Below are 24,196 nucleotides of genomic sequence, written 5' to 3'. Positions count from 1 at the left end.
TCTTACATTTTAAGTAACTATCGCTTTAAAAAGAAAATACTCCGCAATAAAAACTTGCTGGAGGTCTTCGGAGAAGAATTTGTTTGGATCTGTCAAAAACTAAACCAAAGCATTAATTGGTTCAATTTTGTCGGGTTTAAGGGACTATTTGCCCATGATTCATGATATATTAATTTTCTTCCATAAGATAAAAAAAGTAAACTTTTGCTCATCTCCAGCTCCTTGAAGATGCATATTAAAAGATAGAAAACAGAAATACTCCCTAAAAATGTCAGCAAATGTACCACCCCGAAGAATCAAAAATATCTTTTAAAGGAAGTAGATACAAACAAAAATCAAGAAGAAAACAACATCACCGCTGCAACCCAAAAGAGGAATCAAAATCGAACCAATTTTTTAAGTTTTATTTTATTTAAAAGATTTATTTATTTAATGTTAATCAATTAGATTACCTACATCTAATTCCTTAGACTATGATAAAAAGTACATTAATTTATTGCTGATTGGAACTATACGAATGTACATAATACATCTAAAGTATAAAAATAGATTACTCTATTGTCTTTAAATACCTAAGCATATATAATTACAATTAGAAACAATTTATTCAAATATTATTAAATACAATTGATTTAAAAATATTACAAATATTACAAAACTTTTCATAAATTTAAAATCGACAACATGTTGTTTTGGATGGAGCATTTCCTTTCAGATAGTAATGATAGTAGGTGAGGGCAATTAATGTGATAAGTTATGATGGCTCTAATAAACATCGCTGAAAAGTAAACTCTGCGATCTTGGAGGGATTTTATTTTAAAGAGCAAACACCGAATATTATAGGCCGATTTTGTAATCCTCATTTTAGCATGAAGAAGGCCCTAGTGAAATTCTTTTGAAATCACTCGATTCTATCACTCGATTCTATCACTCGAATTATTATAATAAGGATTCTAGAATACGCTGCAATACTCCAGAATCGACTTTACTAAAAAATTACATAATGAGTTTATGGTATAGGGATCTAAGAATTCTCTAGTATTTCGTTTGATAAATCCAAGCATTTGATTGGCTTTATTTACCATAGTCATAGTGAGGTAAAAATGACAAGTTGGTATCTAAGATAACTCCTAGGTCTTTCTTTTTTGTCACTCTTTCTAGCTCCATGTGATTGATACTATAATCAAACAAAATTGGGTCGTAATTCCTGAAGCACGACAATACTTGACTTTTACACCAGTCATCCAATCTTACTACAGCTTTCATAAGCAGAAAGGAGAGGACTTGAATCATTGAAAATATTGGGAATGTCGTTTAAAAACATCAGCAAAAGTAATGGCTTCCTTATGGAACCCCTATTGAAGCAGTGATGTTGTATGGAAACGAGCGATCAATTTTAACTTTTTGGATTCTACATGATAAATATGATTTTAGCCACTTCAATAAAGAAGAGTGAATACCTAAGGAAGATAATTTATGGAGTAGTATATTATGATTTATTCTATCGAATGCTTTCGCAAATTCTGTGAAAATAATATAAGTTTGGCACATCTTTTTCATATTTGATACTATGTCGCGCTTGACCTGCCTGACATAAAACTATGTTGAGAAACTGATATATAACTACGAAACAAATCTGAAAGTTTTTTACAAACAAATTTCTCGAATAATTTTGGTAATGCAGAAAGTTAACATATTGGTTTATAAATTAGTGATTTTCTGCCTCGACCCCGATTTAAAATTTGAAGACAAAAATGGCAAGTGAAAGATTAAATGTTATCGAAAGTGGTTCAGCTAACGCAAGTGCTCAATTTTTTAACAGTCTAGCAAGAATTCCATCGGATCCTTCACCTTTCTTAGGATCTAAACTAGATAGAGCCTCTTCGATTTCCTAACTACTAAGGTTAACGGAGCCGATGTCGACTTAGGAAATGCATCTCCTGGATGGAAGGAGCATCTAATGAATACACAGATTGAAAATAATCAGCGAATAAGTTGCATATTTTTGGAATCTCACCAGTGGTGGTATGCCAGTTGATTTCGAACTTACGTTGGCAATTAAAGTAATTAAATCGCAGTTCCATATTATTTTATACGATTCTTTTTTTTATTTTCAAGATTATTTAGCCTCTGGTTATACAAGGCAGGACTGGAATTAAATTTGAATTTTCTTTTATGTACAAAGATATCAATTTCATCTTTTAAAATGCTTTTAAAAGCAGAACAAATATTAAGTAAGCCCGATGAACTAAGAATATTATGCCAAGATAAAGATAAGAAATAATTACCCATTGCATCATAGTCAGCTTTACGAAAGCTATAAACATAATTATTAAAAGATCTTCATTTCTTTCTTTAAAAAGTGATAAAACAAATGTTTCCATGAATTGCAACATGATGGATGGAGTTATCAATAAAACACGCTATCCACAAAAACTATGTCAATCCTAATTAACTAACTTACACAAAAACTTAGTCAATCCTAAAATTGTACTGACCCACAAAGTCTATAACAAAAGATTATAATTCAGTTGAAACATTAAAATGAACTAAACATTTGTTTTCCACGTTGAACGTCCATTCAATGTTTCAAAGGTAAAAATCACCTGCAATTAAAATATGTTGCGAACTTTTAGGATTATCTATCATTAAAGTAAACGCTACATAAATCTAATTTACTCTTTGGAGAAATATATCTGGCTGAAACAAATAATTTAGATTCACCTATTTTAACACATAAAACAAGTTGATCAATATCAATGTTCAAGTTTGAAGAGTTTGATTTCAAAATAATTTGACTACATGTCAGTGAAGCACGAATTGCAACCAACACTCCTCCACTTCTTACAATATCTGTTATAAAATTAGACCTATCTTTTCTAAATACATTATAATAGTATTCAGTACTTAAATGTTTTTCTGTTAACCAAGTTTCCGTTAAGATAATAATATAATAAGTATCTGAGGAAATTATAAATAAATGTGATCTAATCTGTCCCTTAACCCACCATCATTTTATTAAGTTGTATTTGCTTTTTGGAGAGCAAGTTTTCGTTTTGGCTGTTGTTTTTCTTTGATTTTACGTTGGTAGCTTCTTGTACCATCCGTTTGTGGTACCAGTCAGTTGATTTAATTGATCTTCAATTTCTAAAATAAAAAAGGAATCATTTTAAAGCACCACAATTTTTTTTTTAAATATTAAACTTCTTCATCGAAACCAAAGGTTGACGCCTGTCCCTAAAAAAGGCAAATCCTCCTCCCCTTCCAACTATCGTTTAATTGCGCTTGCATCCCTACTTTCCAAGGTCATATAGAAACGCCGAATAATTTTCTGATTAAGAAATATTTTGAAGAACGAAAGTAGCCATAGGTCCACTGTTGATCTCATGGTTTGTCCCATCGGACAGTGAAACAAATCCTTGCACCGTTTCGGAGAAAGTAAGATTATTGCACTTGATATTATATATTGATAGAGTTTGGAATCAAGCTCTCTTATTGAAAATGATTGCATTTGGTATTGATGAATCTTCTTTGCTGAGTAAGAACATATCTCACATACCGTTTAATTCAAGTAGTGTTAGACGGGTTCAAATCTGATATCCACAAAATAAACGGTTCCGTTTTGTCTTCGACACTCCTCCTTATTTATAAAAATTATCTTTTGTGTGAAACTTCTAACATAATGAATTGTTTTGCTAATGCCAGCATCCTCAACTTCAGATGTGGATTACCAATGGCAGCGTATGATAAGCTGATTGAATTCTGATCTAGACAGCATTGTCCAATGAGTAATCAAAAACCGTATTTGATGCTTTGAAAGCTCAATGGTCAACAATTCCACTATCCATGGGTGGTACTTCCATTGAGGATGAGGAGACTGACTGAACAGCTTTCAGTTTTATGTGTATTACAAACCATATCTTGTGGAGTGATCACATATTGACATCGCTCAAAATGCTGCTAAGTGTTTAAGTTTTCCCGACGATCAAAGAAGTTTTTACCTCTTCTCATCTGGCTCCTTGTCCAAATCCAAATTATCATAGATATTCAACCCTATCACAAGCTCCCTCGTAGCAAAGTTCCGAACGTTTCGTTCCGCAACGAATAAGAACAAATTCATATCATAGGCCCCGAACGAAATGTGAAAAAGCATTGCCACACAGAAACCATTTGTTCGGATTTTCAGAATCAGCTGGTAAACGTCAAAATGTGAAAATCAAAATTGAAATTTAATCTTGGATCTTGCTGTTTGTGTATTTTTAAAATGGATTCATTTGCAATCGCTATTTTTGCAATAAATGAAGAAACTTTGCAAAATTCCTTTTGAAGTTTCATTTGTTCCCGCAAAAGGCAGCCTTTTAATTCCACTTGTTGATGTTTCAAGACCAGTTAACTTGATAACACTTTCTTCAAGATCTAAAAAAGAATGCGTTCTGTTCATTCCACCACCTGCAGCCTTGATTTCTTTTTTATTTTCTACTAGTTTCCTTTTAATATACGCCTTCCTACCTAAAACAAAGAGAGATTTTAGACGGACCTTTTCGCAGCATTATGTAAATTTAATGTACCCTCCTCCATCTGCTGGCATCCTTTACACTGTGTACTGTATTTTGTTTGTAATTACTCTTTTTGGACCTTTAAAAACAAAATACATATATTTTTCACTTTGTATTTGAACTTACATTTTTGTCAATTTGTATCCATTAACTTTGGTAGACAAAATTGTTGTGTCTAGTTTTGAATTGCTCATACAAAAAAATCTGTCAAACTTACTATTCATTCGGGGCTAGTGAACGGAGATATGATACCTTCTTTTCGGTATTCGTAGTACGAATCTTTTACGTCGGGGCCTGTGATAAGGGTGATTAACTTTTTGTTTCGCGTTATTCTTCTAGGCTGCCCAAACCTAGTGTTTTTGCAGAAAAAGGACAAATTGAAAACAAAACAAAAAGTAATCAATACATGATTCAATCCAAAATTACTTTTTTCCACTCTGCGGCACTTTTTGACGGAGGTCCATTTGCATTGAGTTTTGCTGTTTGTTTTCCCACAGAATTCTATGAGCATTCCTGGAGTTGCTTCCTTTTGCGGAAAATGAATAAGCCCAGTCCGGATGAGTTTCTATGATATTTGTCAGCTGTGATTTCATTTCATTCCTTAACATTTTAAAAATGGAATTTTAGCATTTTCTTACTTATAATTTTTTTTTATTGTTAAATTATTATTAAAATTGTTCTTCATCGTTCGCTGCAAAAATCAAATAAATAAAAGGAAACAAGAGAGAATTATGAAGTCAATACTATTCTTCTTTAGATATATCAAATTTTGGCTAGTTTTTTTTTCGATCAGCTTTAACGTGCTCAAGTGACTTCGAGTTTGTTATCAGTTTGGGTCGATCCCAGCCTTGTTTTTTTTAAGCTCTCATCAAAGTATCCATAGTGTTATTCAAATATTGGCGATGATTAGTCCAACAACAAGCCAGAAATCTGTTTATAGTATTCGCTTCATCGCTTACGCGTACCTACTAAGCTCCCATTTTTATTCTCACGTCTCATGACAAAATGATATACATGTTTCCATTTCCAGTTGTTGTTGGGACTTCATATTGGTACGTGTGTTTTGTGTGTTCTGTTGCTCTTGCTCAACGTCATTTATACGTCGGTTTTTGCACCTAAAACATTGTATTAGAGATTATACCCTCTGCCGACGCTCTTATACCATAGTTTAAGAACGCTTAAAAAATGTAAACGTGAAAGCGTTTTAAAAATGTAATAACCTCAGCTCTCATATGGAAACCATAAGAAATACGAATGTAAATTTCCCCAAAAAAAATATCATTGTAAAATTGATATAGAAAGATCGACACAATCGTTCATAGCTAACATCGTTTTCGTTGTCGTTGACTGCGTCAATTAAATTAACCGGTTATAGTGCTTTTATTTGTTTGTACCTGTAAATTTAATTGAAAAAATGCGTGCATTTCTACTACTATTTCTAATACATTAGACTAATATAAATATACCTACCATTTAATTGAAAAATATTTTAGGTGTTTTCTAAAAATCAATTTCTTGCTTACTGAGCTCAAAATACACCCTGATACATAAACATGCAAATAAGTTGCTCTTTACTTGTTCTCGAATAAATAAAGTCCAAACGAAACAAGATCTTTAAAAATACGAATACAAAATAATTAAACATAATGTCATGTGTAAATTACTTTTGAATGTTGGTTGAATTTGATTTGACGTTTCATGTATTCCAACTAATTTTGTTTATATTTAAAAACTATAATATCCCAAATTGAGTTCCCAATTTTCTTGATCCCGAAGAAGTTTAGTTTGTACCTCTAAGCTTTTTTTTCTAATATTATCCATAGTTTATGTATCGTTTTACAATTGAGATACATTAAGTGACAACTTAACTTTCGAAGTTCAAATTTGATTTTTATCTTCATTATTGAGAATTGGAACTGTCATTGTTTTCCCAAGTGAGCACATTGTCAAAATAAAAACAACTGGAAAAACTATTGTGTGAATCAAAATTTAACTATCACAAAACCACATATTTGACAGTTTCAGATTTCGTCAGTTTCACAGTTGACAACTGAAATTGATCGAAGCTGACAGGCTACAAAATCTGTGGTTTCCCGCGGCGGGCGGAGATTTGTTTAGAGAACAAAAACGAGCCAAGCTGAGAAAGTCTGCATTGGTGTTAAGCGTTCCGGGAGTACTAAATATGCAATTGATTTAATTGTCAATGGAGACCACAAATTATAAAAATCTTTTTTTACAAAAAAAAAGTTTATTTTTTGTTAAGAAAACCTGAAGGGACGACTTCTCAATCCAAAATGACATTTAAGATGATAAGATAAATGTGTTTGGCAAGCATGTTTTGTCAACAGTGAGAGATTTTCAGTTTCATAAAAGAGGGTAGTTTTTTAATTCCCAACATAACGAAACTAACTAAAACGCTTATTTACTCAAAGCTTGAGCCCACAATAAGGAATAAATCTATCTTCATAGCGTAAGTGATTTAGCATTCCCTCTCCTCATCCCTAGCGAGAAGATGAACTTTCATTTAGATTTCCGGTATAAGAAGATGTTACACCAAGAAAAATCCACTGATTACTGATGACCAGAAACAGAAACTGAAACAGAACACAAACACAACAGAAGAAGACAAAATTAAAGACCACTTAACGCCAAATAACATATAACTACAATTCAAAAGCCTACAAATACGAGTACGTACCCAGTGGGACACATATTTGTTTTTGTGTCAATATACAGTGCTACACAAAAGTTTGCGTACAAATAAAAAATAGCGAAAAGGGGAACCATAGCTTATGAACGGTAAACAAAAAAAATGTTCTAATTTGTTCCACAAAATTTTGCGTACAGTTAATTTTTTATTACACCCTGTGCAAGAATATTAGGCATGAGTGAAAGGGAGTTGATAAATAATCTTTACGTGAAACAAAGAATGTCCTTCATCGAAATTTCGAAACAAACTTCCAGAAGTTGACCAACGATCCAAAGACCGTACAGATCACTTTAGTAGCTCAGGCAGGTAGAAACTAAGCCAAGAGATAAGCAGGTGATTGAAAACTATGGTGGATCAAAACCATTTTAAAACAACTAAGATGATCAGCTCGGAACTAGACACACATCACAACACTAAAGTCGACCCAAAAACGTTTAGAAGAACCATAGTTCGAAATGAATTTAATCCGTGCATTTCGAAAAAGACCATTAATAAACAAAGTCAGACTAGACAGAAGCAACTTGGGTTCGCCAATGTGTTCGTTAACAAGCCTCCCGAATATTGGCAGAAGGTAATTTTCTCGGACGAGCCCAAGTATAACATTTTTGGGCCTGACGATCGCCTTAAGGTGTGGAGAAGGCCAATAATTAACCTTAATCCAAAATTCAGGCCTTGTATGTGGGGTTGTTTGGTGTCTTCAGTGGAAGGTAATCTGAAAATAGTCGAAGAAATTATGAATCGGTTTGTGTTCATTGAAAGAAATTTAAAAGAAATGCAGACATGCTGAGTAATTTTTAACGACCACTTCCTTAAGTTATTAAACAATGTAAGCAGATTGAGTGGCGCAACAGCCCGTAGAAAACCAGGGCCTAGTGACTTACAACTCTCAACCATTTTTGTGTGCGATTAATGATGTCAGAGATAGAGGGGACCTACAGTTTTAAGCCGAATCGGAAAGGCAAATTTGAGAAAGAACTTTTCATGACATGATTTACTCTTTAAACATTCGTCAATTCCTCGCAAGAGGCAGTATCTGTGAGAGAAAAAAAAACTTTTTTGAAGCACTTAGCATTACACCACGGGTACTACCTCCAGTAAGATGGTGACCTCAAACACGCGTGTGTGACTCATATATGGTACCCCACACAATCTTCGTACTCCATCACAAAACCCAGACAAAACAATTAAAAGACGCTTTAATACTCGAATGGAATGATATAAGTGGTTCTTAAACTGACAAAAACTTGTGGCATCCATTCAAACCCGTTAAAAAAAAGTAATAAGATTAAAAGGATATCCGGCATTTTTCATTGATCTTACAGCTGCACCTGCGCCAAATTTTGTGAAAAGAATTTTATAACTCTTTGTCGGTTTTTACTTTTTTTTTGTTATTTGTTTAAATGCAAATATTCAATTTATGTTGGACTTAACAGATCCTTTGAAGAATATTTTTTTGAAATATATACTTACAAAAAATATATCACTTACAGTTAGTTCACCGCACGCAAACTTTTGTCTCGCACTGTATCCTATGGGCATTTTTTCATTTGATTTGACTGAATGCGTTTATGGTGTGTTTATCCAATTCAATTGAAAAGTAAGCGTACTTTTGAATGGAAAAACTTATTTTGTTGTATGTCTAGTCACTTCACTAGTCACACACTCTTTCCTCTCTCTCAAAACAATAAATGTGTAGATACAATGGGACAGAGAAGTATCTGATCAACGATGTACCTACATTAGAGACCAAATATTTAAAAAAAAAAAAAAAAAAAAAAACTCACTCAAGGATATGCGATGGAAACGATTTGAATGAATTTATAATTTTGCCATGCTCGTTTTAATTGAATAACGATATGACAGTGACTCCCCGAATTTTAAAAGAAAGCTCGCCTAGATAGATTATAGATGAAACTTAAATAAATGTTCAGCTTAAATCGAATTTGAAACGAAAGCTTCAATTATCTCCTAGATAGATTGAAAATGTAAGTATTTCATGAATACCTAATCTATGGACAAACTCAAATAAATGTTCAGCTTAAACCAGATATTCCACTTATTCTATTACTCGTTTACAAGAAACAGTAAGATTTTCACATGAGCAACAAGATTTGTCCCACTGTAAAGTATGCCAATGGAGATATTCGAAATGTTTTTTTTTCTTTTTTTAAACCCGCGCTTACCCTCTACACAAAAGTCTTACTTGAATTAAGAAAAAACCTACATCACACAACTAAAATGTATTGTCAGTAACGCGCATATAAAAAAAGATAAACACACCAATGACAGTGCGCTCAGATAATAAATTCTCATATCTACGAACGCAGAAAATACAAAATAGGTTTTATAATCTTTTAGTCCGCTCTTAGTGCATGTTTAGTACTAGTATTTTAATTTAGAAAAAAACACAGATTTATTTTTCTGTGGAATTTTACTTCACTTTTGGTAGATAAATATTCAAAAAAAAAAAGTATCTCAGTATTTTTTAAGGCATTAGATATATTCTAGATACATACTTGTATCTGTCACATCTTCCTTATCCAAATGTGAATTTCTCGTGTCCACTTGTTTTTGTAATTATTATTTTTTTTTGCAAATAAACGTGTTTTTATTTTGTGTGTACATTTTCTCTTTCTTCTTCTATAAACCAGGTCTTGGAATTTTAAGTTTTGTATCTTTTTTTATCTTGGACGGACGGTAAAAAATTGTTAATCCGCAATACCTATACGAAGTAGTTAATTAAACAAAAAAATTGATAGATTTCGGTAGAAGTGATTTGTTAAACAAATTTGTTGAAAATGGATAAATTATTTCTATTCAGAAATTAAAGTCTTAATAAATGTGATTTTAAACACAAGGAAGGATCAAAAATCCGAATTTCATAACTGAGATTTTCGTTGTTGTCGTTAATCTAGGTATACGAAGGTGATGAAGGTTTTAACTCATAAAAACGTGTTTTGTTACAAAAAATAACATTCTAGAGCCTTGTAAATAACATTTCTGGTACCTATATATTTTACAAAAGTGATGTAGACTGAATATGGCGAGTGAGTGATAAGAGCGCGATAGCCACAAATCCACCAGATCGTGTATATTTATGTACCTACAAAAAAAATTAAAATCACAAATTTTCAAAGAAACTATCAGATATCATCAAGAATGTACTATTTCAATGGAATCAATAGAACTTTTGTAAGGATATGGATTTCCTAACTGATCCGATTTTTACGGATTTCGGTAAGTTTTAAAAATTTATAACTGGGTAGATAGTTATTATATTTGTATATATGTATGTATATAGACATTATTTTTTGGTTAACAAATATAGATAGGTTTTGTTGGATGTAAGTGTCGGCCAAAACTAAAACAACTTAAACTGTTGTTTTAGCTTTACATTAAAATTTACAAAAAATGTTTGTTCTATATGGTTGTGCGTTTGGGCAAAGTAACTTAGAAAAAACATATTAAAAAAAAAATCTGCATTTTAATTTAAATATCTATTGATGCAAATTTTAGATCCAACACAATAAGATCTAATGGGATGCAAAGCTATCATAGAAAAAAGAGACAAGAATGCGACCCACACTGATAACTTACCATCCCGTGTGTATTGTCTTAAATTTTAAATCAATACATTTAATTGTTATCCTAAAACTTGAAACGAAAACCATTTTTTACGTGTTTTTTTTTAAGGTTTTCGTTTTTTTAAAGTTATCGCTTGAATTTTAAAAAAAATAACTAAAAATTACCAAAAATATTCTGCATATAATGTAATATTTTGGTTTTAAAATCTATTTTTATTAACGAGACTTTTTGTCGAAAGCCAATTTTTAACAATTTAGTTAGCATTTTTGAAAGTTTTAATTTCTTAATAAAGACTGGATTTTTCTAAAAACAATAACTTACGTTAGCAACAAAATTTTGCACAGAATGAAATCATTTTGAAGCAAATAAATTCGTTTATTTACAAGGTATCGAGAATCGAATATCAATTTTTACCAATTTTGCGTACTAATTTTTGTAGATATTAATTTTTATGAAAAAACTGACAGCTGTATATTTATACAAATTTTACTGAATGTTGACCAGATTTCAAAAACGGTGTTGCATAAAATTATTTGGGAAAAACCCCATTTTTAGTTCGTAAAATATATTCAAATCATATCACATTGTGTAATATAAAATATGATCTTTCTGTGTTAATAATAAAATTAAAAAAATAATGATAATAATAACAATAAAATAAAAATAATTTGAGTTCGATATCTATTCTGGTTCTTGAGATATGGACTACGGAAAAAGCTTCAAGAACGTACGGACTTGCTAACGTACGTACACCCGAACGCAGAACCGCTCTCAAAAAATATTTGATTTAGATTCTAGGGACCTTGAAATGTCAACATTTTCAATTTGACAAATCGGGACGATTACAATAATTTCCTGTGGGAAGTTAAAAAATTAAAAATTACTTGTAGAAATAATTAGATTTTAGATTTTGTTTTTTAGATTAGATTATGAATATTTTAAACAACTTAAGGGACCAGTTTTCATTTGTGGTTTGCAATTAAGAGCAAAAGTTTTATTTGTAAGTATTGAGTGCAGTATGCGATACCCGATATGAGAAGCAATTCATTCAGGACGACTTCTTAGATCAAGAAATAATATTTTTGATCAACTAGAATTTGTCCCAAAGAATGTAAAACAAAACTAAGCACCGAGTCCTGACCGTAAAGCTACTGAAATTTAAAAAAATGCACCTTTAAAACTAAATGTGCATTTGCTTTTAAAGGGTGATTACATTTTAAGAATCTAAGTTTGAACGGTACGCTTTATAACAGCTATTTGTGCAATCTTAGGGCAACGGAAGATGTTTTTCATTATTTGGCTACTATGGTCGACGAAATATAATTTCTTTTCTATCCCACAAACATAACAATACTTTTGTAAATGATTAAGATATCCCAAATTGGAATCTTTCCTTAAAATTTTTCTTTGACACCAGGTTTCTAAAATATGCTCCTGTACGAAAGTACAATTACAAATGAAAACAAATTTACGCATTTACCAGTCAGGGTTGCGGGTTCATGAGGGGCTGGATAAGTTCCTCCTCTAGAATGACAGACAATGAGACATATTTTGGCACTGAAATATTCGTACAGCTCCTTTAAAGATTTTAAAAACAACCAAAAACGGTGTTTTTGAGGCTAAGTTAAAACTCAAAATTTATCTTAACAGTAAAATGCATGACGATTTTGAAAATTACAAATCTCTTTTTAATACAATTCAAAGCATTTTAGTATCTTAGTTAGTTCCTAGAAATTTTCATTAGTCTTTATTTGATTTTATATGAAGTTTTGGAAAAAACAATTTATTGTTCATTCTTTTGAAAAATACGTTTTAGACTTAATTTTTAGTGGTTATTTCAAATCCAAACTTTAATTTTAAGTATTTGCTGAAGTTTTCAAAATTCAGTTTAGAATTGTTTGCACAATAGATTTGTTATAACAACAGAACTTACGTTCAAACCGTTTTACCTTTTTGTGTTGAAAATCATTTTAGCACAAATAGTTTAGCATTCCTTTTTTATTTAAGACAGGTAAAATGTATACTTATACTTTAACTTATAAAGTTCTTTTCAAATATCAAAAGAAATTTTATAAATATTTCAATTAAAAGTAATATCTCAAGAACCTGACGTGATACCTGAATATTTGAGGTTTGAGAATGTTGTTTTTTGATAAGCTAACACTCACAATGGAACAATACAAAATTGTATTAGACGGAGAAAATTGGAAAAGTCTCTTCAAATATTTAAATCGACAAAACATATTGTTTTGCTTTATTAAATGAGTAGCTTTAAATACTTAATTTTAAAAAATTTAAGAAAAATAGTTATAGCTCCGCAATTCCTCCAAGAGTAGTTCTTGTCATAAAAAAGGTGCTTCTCCTTCCGGTTTCGAAATCATCCCTGACATAATTCACGCTCACAGGACATAGTTCTCTAAAAGTTGCATGGCCATCAGTTCTTTGACATATATATCTCCAGCTAACATTATTTTGATAGTCTATTTTTATCTTGCTTATTATTAAACAATTCTAAAAAAGTATTAGTTCCCAATGGTTGGTTTTGGTTATTTTTTTTTTTCAAGTATTCTCTAAATTCATCAGTAAGAATTAAATTTAATAAAAAAATGAAAAATAAAAATAACGAACAAGCCCACCATAGACATAATCTTCCATCATCAATGCCACGCCAATGTTAATTTTTTGTTTGATCAATAACAAACGTTTTTTTTTAATTTCTACAAATATAATTTCGTTTGATGACGTTGTTGTTGTTTATTTTTCAGGATATTTGTAGCCTTTAAACTGTCTGTTGTGCTTTTAACCAATGCGCGACTAGTGTCTCTCTAATTTTCATTTTTCTTTTTTAAGTATAAGAATATTGACATACAAAAAAAAAACATACTTATCTATAAATTACTCCCGGAAAAATACACAGTCTATTTTTATTTTGTAACTAAGGTCCGTAAATAGTAAAAGTTTGCATTCATTCAATAAAATTTTCTCACCCGAGAAAAAGTGATAAGAAAAATAAAAATAAAATAAAAAATAAAAAATAAAAAATAAAACAAAACAATTGAAAATAATATTTATAAAAAAGAACTTAATTCAGTTTTGTGATTTCTCGTTATTTTTTTATACACGATAAGCGTTCAAAACATGAGATGTGAATTTTCCACCTTGACGATCATCATAACCATTATTATTATTATAATACATACGAGTACATAAAACAAAAAATTAAAAAGTGTGATTATTATTAAAGTTGTTAGAGGCAGTAATGATTTTATGAAATTGATCTCTCTCGCCCACTATCCCCTTGAAACATAACAACAACAAAATGGTTAAAGATGCGCATAATGCACACATCATGCCATTGAAATTGTTGCACGAAACCCAAAACTTATAGTACAACATCAGTGAAAGAAAATATTGAAAATTAAAAAAAATTAATAATAATACCTACTACAGTCGGTTAGAATCGATGTTCGGTGCGGTTATCAGTTAAGCTCAATTTTACTAAATAGGACAAAAAACCTACAAAATTGTCCAATATTCAAACATTTTTAAAAGCGTTGCATAAACAAATTGATGCAAGAAATCTGATTAAAACGGAAAACAGCAAATAGCAAAACAGTGTTCTAATAATGATTTGTTTAACAATACTTGTGACCACGATCGATGAAGGGGCCTTAAAAATTATGATTCAAGTGTAAATCAAACAATAATAAAAGAAAATCAATAGAGAATTTTACTGCCAGTTCATTATGGAATATACGCGGACAATTGGTAATGGTAACTACCAAAATTTATTAATTTCAATAATGAAACATAAATTCAATGCAACAAAAAATGTTCTTGGAGCTTAGAGCTCTCTGAATTCAGAAGAGAATGTGAACGTGGAACAATCCCAGCTCGCGATTCCACTTTTTTTTAAGTTTCTAGACTTCTTCATTCAGTGTTGTTTTCATATTTGTTTGTATGCATTTCACTCTTAATTCGAAAAAAGTGTTTAAATAGATAAATTACAAAACTATGAAATAATCGATTAGCATAAATTTATTTGTGCGCAAAATTAAAATAAGTTTTTATTGTGCCAGAGTTTAAGCTTAAGTTTAAAGCTACTTTTTTAAAATATTTTTCAAAGGATATACATATGTGTATAATTCCTTAAATGAAGACTTTTCCTATCGAAATCTTATCATTTTAAATATTATTTATCCAATCATTCTTTCACTTCACCACATAACCCTTCACTTCCCCAGGAGCTTTATTTGTTTGATCGATAAAAATCCTTCATGATCTAAAAAATAATTCAAAACATTGCGACCAGTTAAAAAACAAATGTGTACAATCCAAACTTTGTATTTTCTCTCCCATTATTTGTTTTGTTACCTTTGTGTAACCTAATGCAACATACTGAAGATAAAAAGACCTTGCGAGCCTTTTGCAGCACTATAGAGAAGGTACCTCATATATTCCAAATCAAAGCATCCATAGTTTTCAAGATGTTTACAATGTTTTGAAAACCATCTCCAAGCCTTTCTAATGTAATCCAAAGAAAATTATAAGAAAAACAAAAAGTTCAATCGCCTCAATTTGCATGTTTTTTTTGCTTTTGAGAAAACGAACAAAAATAAGTTTATTAGCATCATTTCATCCATTAGGAGGTGTATGCACCCCTTTGTGTTTTGCTTGAATAATTTTAGTTGCGTTTTAATTTTAGTTTTTTGTTATTGTTCCTCTCAGCGGCCAAATGCAAAAGATTAGGCTTTTTTAGTGAGAAAGTTATACAAAATATTTATATCGTCTACAGCCAGCGCAATAATAAAACAATTTATGTTTGTAAAGATATTAATTCAGTTGCATCAGAAGGTACCGCATGTAAACATACAAAGTGCACATTTTTTCTTAAACAGGTCTATAATAATTCTATTTTTTTTGTTGATATAAATTGCATCTACACCTTTATTCCAAATTTATCACTAGGGAAGAAAAAAAAAGAGGATGGGATGAGTCCCACTCTGATAGCTCCGATAGATCCGTGAACGTTTGTCTATTTGTCTTAAAGTTTAACAAAATGTTAATTACAATATTTTATGTGTGGTGAAAAAAAAGTTGTCAATTGAATTTTTCTGAAAGTTAGCAACAATGCTTTACCTACGAAAAAATCTAATTTGGTTTCTAGAACTGTTTTAATTACCTAGAATTTTAGTCGAATACGAGTTTTTATCAATTTTAGTAGGTTTTTTTAAAGTTTTTATTCCCTATACACAAAAATACAGATTGGATGTTACCAACTATCTTACGTTAACAACAAAATTTGACACGAAATGGAATCATTACCTTAATTTGTTCACGAGATATCGAGAATTAAAAATCAATTTTTGAAAATTATTATATTTTATAATTTTAGGTTTTATGAAAATAATATTTTTTATAAGATAAAATAAGTTTGAAGCCAAGCCCCTACTTTTCAAAAACATATTTAATTCAATCCATTCAATAAAACCAGTAATCACCTAAACCTTAAAAAATGTTGTTATTTTCATTACTTTAAAGGGTCTACAGGTAAATTTAGATCTTTTATCTATCCATGTGTCACAAAAAACAGGTATTTTTTATGAGGTTCTTTGGAAAAACCGCTATAAGACTTTTATTCATCACCTTAATCCATCATATTTTTTGCAATACAAACTTAATACATATATCATTTGGGTCTCTACTGGTTCTTGAGACGCTTGAACGTGCGTACACACGCACACACAGGCATCTATCTAAAAACCTTTTATTTAGATTCTAGGGATCTTAAACCGTCGAGAAATGTCAAAATGTTCAATTCCTCAAATCGGACCGATTAAAATATAATAACTTCCTATGGGATCTTAATAACCATATTATGTTTTAGCAATTTCCGTCACAATTAAATTTCAGTCGTCTGATCATATTTTTTTGTTTTCTTTGTCACCATTTAGGTCGATCAGATTTTATAGGTGGAATCGATAATGAAGCGTTGGACTTTGGTCATTTGGAACAGTTCATGCATGTTACGGTATCGACAGGCGGTGGTGATGTTTCCCCTACTGTTTCGGCTGTCGACGTAAGCAATGGTCTTGCAACGACAATTCCAATAAATACTAATCGGAGCAACAACAACAGCAATGGCACTGTACAGCCGCACTTGCCAGAGAGTCCGCCTGATTCGGGATCGGAACCACCATTCAGTCCAGCCGATTTACAGGGCTTAACACTAACATCAAGAGCAACCACAAATTGTTCGGCTACAAATAATGATGGTTCCATTATTGACGCTGAAAGTCTTTTAGTTCAGCGACAGCATAATGTGAAACCAACAGATCTTCACACAACGTTGTCACATAATTTAACAAGCAGCGTTCACCATCAACAAACACAGCATCACACGCACAATCAGCAACATTCTCAGCAGCAGCAGCAGCACAATCACAATATTCACCTGCATCATCTTTACGTTGAACATAGCGATCAACATGCCTTGTTGATTGCACCACCAACAGCTCCTCATTTACATCAGCAGCAAATGCATCACGTCGATCCAACAAAAACGATATCAATCGCATCACCATCAGCAGTAGTTGTAGGTAATGGTATCTACAACGCAGACGATAGGCACGATGCCAGAGAGCTTCCAGATAGTTTACTGGCCATAGATAGCCATCAACATCTCCAGCAGCAGCCTAATCCTTCTCATACGACCAATAATATCCACAACGTTGTTATAAACGAAGTAGTGGACATGGTTCCTCAAAGAGCCCCGTTTAGTCGACAAATGATGAATCCACAGCATCAGCCACATGCTCCTTCAATAATTCCATCCGATGTATACATGGGAACTCCTGCTCCTATTATAGAATCAGCGAATTCAAAGGTTCAACCACCTACTCGTAAACGAAAGCTGTCTCAGGTTGACTGTTGTGCTTCTATAATGACCATAAAACCGGAACCAGGTAAAAAATATACAGGGTGACCGATCATACAAAGATGCCAATATTTCTTATGACGACTCACGCTAAATTTTATTTAAAAAAAAAATATAAAATATGCAAAATCTGATAACAATTGAAGACAAATTTTTCCGACCTGTGCTTCCACTAGAGCGCGCATTCGACACGGTAGCAATGTCACTTACGGAGCTACAACAAAAAAGAAATATAGGCATCTTTGTGTGGTCACACTGTACACAAAAAACTGTTTCCCTGAAAAAAAGTTTTTTATTTCGTTTAGGTTCGACATTAAGTCCAATGTGCCAGCAAAACATCAACCCAACATCACCAGTAAGCATAAACATGCAACAAATTGGTGTTGGTACCCTCCATGGTGGAGGTTCACCGTCCTCATCTTCCCTCTCTCCGACCAGCACAAGTCTATCTCTGTCCAATGACAACAACAGCCTCGATGGTGGTGGCTCAGGGACCCCAAATGGTGCTACTTTCGTTGGCTCAAATGCAACGGATTCGTCCAGTGAATCTTCCCCAATGCAATGCATTCGTTTCAGTTCATTCCAGCAACACAACTGGCATACTTTATGCGACCAAAGCCTTCAAGAATTAACTATAGCGCATTATAGGGTCGATGCGGACAAAGGCTTTAATTTTTCCGTCTCCGATGATGCCTTCGTGTGTCAGAAAAAAAACCACTTTCAAATTACTTGTCATGCTCGACTGCAAGGTGATGCTAAATTCGTGCGAACTTCATCTGGTCTAGAAAAAATTAAATCCTTCCATTTGCACTTTTATGGAGTTAAACTTGAGGCTCCTAATCAAACTATTCGTGTGGAACAAAGTCAATCGGATCGATCAAAGAAGCCCTTCCATCCAGTTCCGTAAGTTATTCTCGATAGTTTCTTTTTTATTTTTTAACCCAATCTTTTTCTTCCTAGAATTGATTTGCAAAGCCATTTGGTCAGTAAGGTGACCGTAGGTCGACTGCATTTCTCCGAAACAACCAACAACAATATGCGAAAAAAAGGCCGTCCAAATCCCGAACAACGATATTTTCAGTTGATTGTTGGCCTCCATGTTCATACACACTCCGGCCATTTTCCCGTTGTGAGTCAAGGCAGCGAGCGGATTATAGTCCGTGCCTCTAATCCGGGGCAGTTTGAAAGCGACGTTGAGCTCTGCTGGCAACGTGGCCTCACCCCGGAATCAATATTCCATGGAGGTCGTGTCGGTATCAATACTGACCGACCTGATGAAAGCCTTGTCATTCACGGCAATCTCAAAGTCTCTGGCCACATTATTCAACCGAGTGATAGCCGAGCTAAGCAAGAAATATGTGAACTGGATACTGCAGTGCAGCTAAGAAATCTCCAAAAGATTAGAATAGTTCGATATCGTTACGAGCCAGAATTCGCTATACATTCCGGCCTCAAGTCCAAGAAAGATAACGAGGAGATTATTGATACAGGAGTTATAGCCCAAGAAGTGCGAGAAGTCCTGCCTGATGCTGTAACTGAAGCTGGGAGTATTGTTCTTCCTAGTGGGCAAGTCATCGAGAATTTCCTGCTAGTAAACAAGGTTTGGTCTTTAATAGCATACAAATTAATTCAGGTATCCTTGACTATCATTTACTTCTAATTTTCAGGACCGTATTCTAATGGAAAACATTGGTGCAGTCAAGGAATTATGTAAAGTAACCGGATCCCTTGAAACTCGAATTGAGCAACTGGAGAAGATCAATAATCGTTTAGTAAGGAGGCAAGAAATTGAAAGGAACAAACACAAATGCAAGCATTTTCTACTGGATGACGGAGTGACCGATGGGGTAGACGAGCTATGTTCAAATCGGACAATTCAAATGATGATTATTATTTTAGTAATAATAATGGCAACATGGTAAGTTAAAGAATAAAGATATTTTATGTCAAACGTTCTATTCTTCTTTACGTTTTCTAGCTTGGTAGCAGTTTCAACATTATATTTCGTCGAACACAACAAGCCACGTTATATGAAACGTTTAGATCGTTACGACATTAGTCATAATCCATTTTCTCGTGATGCAATACTCGTTAACAGTAATAATAACAATAATCCAAGAAATCCTAACCATAACGGTTACCATACCAATAAAAATGGAAAACTTATTCTACACACTCATACACAACGTCCACCTATAGCAGTACCTACAGTTTCGATGCCACAATCGCTACCGATCTACTCAGCCCAGATTTCGTCCAATATGCAACCATTACTTGCCGCCGCCCAATCGCCCAGCATTCCAATTTCGGTGATACCTCCTGAATCATATCCGTCACTTGAAACTAGCTTCCATAGTTCTTCATATATGAACTCGGATAACTATGGTGGTTCACCCAATGATGATCTAACAGCAGGAATACCTCTTCCTGTTGTTATAATTAGCCAATTCAACAACAAAACCGCAAACAGCAAGAACAAATCAAAATGGCCTCCACCGTCTTCGTCGGCGGGTGCATTAGCAACTGTCATTCCAGCAGCTATAACCTACTCGAACAATTTTAATGAACCACCGACGGTTTTAGTTGAGGACAATCTCAATGTGAGTGAGACCTCATCCGAAAAAGCAGCCGATTCGATTCCGGTGAATCCTGATTTTGAAAATAATTCCATTGATGGAACTGATCAAAAGCCCGAAACACGTGGTGGAGCTAATAATCAAAAATTAGATTCATCTATTGAACATGTAATAAGCAATAGTGGTGGAAGCACGAATCGAAGTGATGGCCGTGGGTTGAGTGGAGAAAATAGTGTTTTGGCAGGAGCAGTCGAAGTACCTGCGGTGGGCGTGGCAACAAAAAAAATTGACAGCAGTGGCGATTCCTCTACATCCTCTTCAGCAACTTCGACAATATTTGTCGTATATAAAAACATACAAAATAAAAATATTAATGACACAATGGTGAGCAAGCAAGTGGTGAATTTCACTATTGAAACTCCATCGATTACAAACAAAAGTCGTGGCATTGACTCAGAGGACTCAGATTTACAGAATCTCGGTAACAACGATGATTCTACTGACGACCAGAGCTTCTCTGAAACTGTTGCAGCTTCAATTATTGAGAAGACATTTGCTCTAACACCAATCGGCATTCCTGATCACTGTGTTAAAATTAAAGTGGAAGAAATATCTAATTGTCAAGTAATTTGGTTTTTATTTTTTCAACTATCTATATTTTAATAAATTTTTGTTCACTTACAGTCAGCTTGCTTTGAAGATTCCAATATTCTTACAATATCACCTAAGAACCCAGAAACTGAAATTCGACGTCGACATATTCAAAAACAAGGTTCAGGCAATACGACTTCTGGAACATTGTTGTCATCGTCTTATAATGTTAATAGTTCACCCACAGCTGGGAACACAACAAAATCCAACTATGCTAAGTCACAATCAATAATAGCACCATCAGTCAGTTCATTAGCATCGGAATCTGCGAAACGAATTACCACCGATGGTATTGACGATGACCAAGACCACGAAGTTTCTCAACAGCCTCAAATTGAAGACCATGAGGAGGCTTCTTTACTTTTCAAAGATAAAAAGCCAACTCACAAGGACTCGAGACGAAAAATAGACACAGTTGAAGCACAATCGGTTAACGATCAACCAAGAATCTCCTCAGAATGTTCAACTGTGATTCCGTGGCTACTAGCAGACACATTTAATGTCTCGTTGGGTTGTGAGGAAATTTGCTTGAATGGCGGAAGTAGCTTTAATGTAACTTATATCATACCGTTATCGAAATACCTAAAAGACACAAACGTAGAATTGCATTTAGTGTAAGAATTGATGATTTATAGTACATACCATACCTATAACTGATCTTTTAAACATTTTTTTTTATAGGGCACCACTCAGTCTTCATTGGACGGTTTGCAATAATAAAGAAAAGGCTAAACGTGACGGTGCTTATTTTATGACTCCTCTTAACAATGGAAAAGTATTTCAAAAAAGTCAAAATGTTTCAATATTTTATTTTACTATTCCGGGCCATGGGCATTTTGAACGTTTAATTGAATTACGTGCTGCAATAGATTCTAATAAGGTGAGGTTATGTCTTGTATTTTGATTAAAAAAGAAGTTTTAACAAAACTTTTGTCAAATTAGTATAAATTTAATATATTCATTAATTTTTATTTTACTTTGTTACAGAATTTATGCCAAGAGCAAAGGGATGAAACAAATGTTTTACTTCAGTACAATATTAGAATAGTAAGAGATTGTGATTAGCAAATTTGTATTTAAACAATACAAACAAAAACACGATTACCCGACAACAAATATTTAATGCAATAAAATTGAGAACTACTCGTTATGTTTTCTTTTCGTCTATTAGTATTTTTTTCCTTAAATCTAAGATATATCATACTTTTTCCTTGAATAAGTTAAGTAATTGTAAACCTTAAACTAATATCATTCCAAAATATCTATATCTAGAAATTTTAATTTAATAAAAATAAAACTGTGTTGAACAAATTCCAAATAAAAAAATTCCAAACAAAAAAATATTATTAAAAAAAGGGAGTACGATGTTAATGTTCACTTTCTTTAAAACAAAAAAAAAAAACTTTGATAAGTGTGATAAGATAATTTCAAATCAACGGTATCTATGTTTTTAAATGAAGAGATCTAATCAAATCTATCTACTTGACGTGGTTTTTCTTCAAATGAAGAGATATCACGAAGATGTGAAGCATATAAGCTCATGTGCACACTCATCGGGAAAGTTCAAAGTCATTTTAAATATCGTACTGTATTCAATTTGTTTAACCTTTCAAAATAACTATTAAGAAAATGTTCTTTATTTATGAGCACTATAATAATTTTTCTAAGAATCACAAATAGAACTAAATGCTTTTAGCTCTAAGCCGACGATATGACTTACTCATTTAAAGAAAATATTTGTTATTATATTTTTAGTTTGACGAAATATTTTACTAAGAACTTCTCTTTTAAATTTTTTAAAGACAAAACTTAGAACTATAATACGAATCTTATTTATATACCGTTATATATAGATGTAAAAAATTAAACAAGAAATAATTTTAATAATAAAAATATATAATACATATGTAATTCGTTAAATGGTTTTGTTTTCAAATTTGTTCTTATTATTTAAAAACAATAAACTCCTTCTTGTCTGTCCTTCTTTATTTATTTCATTTGCGGTCAAAGTCAACAAAGCTTTGAAGTCTGAAATGTTTAAATGTGTCGTATTGTCAAAGTTGACAGAAATAATTAATTAATTGGATTATATACAAGAATTAGTCATTGGAAACATAGTTAAATATTCATTCAAACATTTTTAAGGGTTTATTCAATGATATTTTGGTTGTAATGAAATACAATTTGGGTAAGGAAAAAATTGGTTCTACAAAGACCCGGCAATGCATAATGTTCTCTGCTAGTTTTTGATACATACATACAACTAAATAAGGCAAACAATACCATAGAAGCACACTTAACCGTAGATATTAACAGAAAAAAGTGGTCAAAGTTTGGGTGCATTTTATATGAGAAAACTTAAAATGCAATGGGCGAGGATTTCCAAAACTTTTAAACCATTTCAAACATTTAAACAAAAAAAAAATGGTATGTGATGAGGGATCTTTTTCACCCCGTTTAGGCGGGAAAGGTAGTTTTTAAAACATTAAACAAAATATTGAAAAAAACAGCAACACCTACAGAGACATGTAAACTGGGGTGCTAAAATGTATCTTAAAGTTTTGCGAAATTAAATACAAAATTCTCGAAAATAGCACTTTTTTGTTTTTTTTAAAGCTTGATCAGGTCACTAAGCGGCTTATCCCTACCATACGGTTTTTTCCGAATAATAAAAACAAAAGTTGTATTGAATAGATTTCATCTAGCTTAAAACCCAGGTAGCTATTAGCTTTAAAGTATTTTTTGTATACATTTATGTGTAGTTCAATAAACAATAATAATAATAGATTTCATCTTATTTTGTGTGTTGAAATGAAATATACGAAAGAAAACCCCGTGGCCTATTTTGGAAATACGAACTTGTCGAAAATAAGGCTTGGTATTACTGCGTTCCCTTTTGCAGCTCTCGTTTTATAAAAAGTCGCGTATATGTAGTTTCGATTGGTTTTGCAGATTGGTGATTGTTTTTGTTTGAGTTTCTTTCGCAAAACATGAAAGATAATTGTTTTTATTTTGTACTTCAATAATAATAGCTTAGTTAAATTATAAATGCGTCCAAACAACCTGCCCACCAATCATTGACAGTGTAAAATAATTCCTGTCTTAATAGATATATTATAATTATTATACAGAATCAATTGCCGATATAAATAATATTTCAATTTTATTAACAATAATAATT

The 24,196-nt window shown here is 32.3% G+C and overlaps 1 protein-coding gene and 1 long non-coding RNA gene across 10 annotated transcripts; one reads left to right on the top strand and one right to left on the bottom strand.

The window, feature by feature from the left end:
• Nucleotides 1-642: 642 nt before the first annotated feature.
• Nucleotides 643-5,404, bottom strand: LOC129953184 (uncharacterized). Of its 4 annotated transcripts, none has more exons than XR_008782454.1 (5): nucleotides 4,983-5,404; nucleotides 4,774-4,906; nucleotides 4,569-4,635; nucleotides 3,205-4,509; nucleotides 643-3,147 (listed from the first exon to the last, which is right to left on the bottom strand). It is a non-coding gene; the product is annotated as an uncharacterized LOC129953184 (long non-coding RNA). The 4 variants fall into 4 exon arrangements; XR_008782455.1 differs by having other exon boundaries at nucleotides 643-4,509; nucleotides 4,983-5,247; nucleotides 5,301-5,404; XR_008782453.1 differs by having other exon boundaries at nucleotides 643-4,509.
• Nucleotides 5,405-5,608: 204 nt separating this feature from the next.
• LOC129953183 (uncharacterized) lies at nucleotides 5,609-22,935 on the top strand. Of its 6 annotated transcripts, none has more exons than XM_056066056.1 (10): nucleotides 5,609-5,812; nucleotides 10,248-10,503; nucleotides 16,806-17,816; nucleotides 18,094-18,691; nucleotides 18,749-19,388; nucleotides 19,456-19,706; nucleotides 19,767-20,988; nucleotides 21,049-21,629; nucleotides 21,697-21,895; nucleotides 22,003-22,935. In XM_056066056.1, the coding sequence occupies exons 2-10, from the start codon at nucleotides 10,467-10,469 to the stop codon at nucleotides 22,078-22,080; spliced, it is 4,617 nt and encodes a 1,538-aa protein (XP_055922031.1). In that variant the 5' UTR covers nucleotides 5,609-5,812; nucleotides 10,248-10,466; the 3' UTR covers nucleotides 22,081-22,935. The 6 variants fall into 6 exon arrangements, with proteins under 6 accessions (XP_055922031.1, XP_055922029.1, XP_055922030.1 ...); XM_056066054.1 differs by having other exon boundaries at nucleotides 10,182-10,503; XM_056066055.1 differs by lacking the exon at nucleotides 5,609-5,812 and adding an exon at nucleotides 9,636-9,711 and having other exon boundaries at nucleotides 10,182-10,503.
• Nucleotides 22,936-24,196: the final 1,261 nt, after the last annotated feature.

This window comes from Eupeodes corollae, chromosome X (genome assembly GCF_945859685.1).
Source record: "Eupeodes corollae chromosome X, idEupCoro1.1, whole genome shotgun sequence".
Classification (NCBI taxonomy): Eukaryota; Metazoa; Arthropoda; class Insecta; order Diptera; family Syrphidae; genus Eupeodes; species Eupeodes corollae.
The sequence above is the reverse complement of the archived record's forward strand: the minus strand, read 5'-3'. Positions and strand labels throughout refer to the sequence as shown.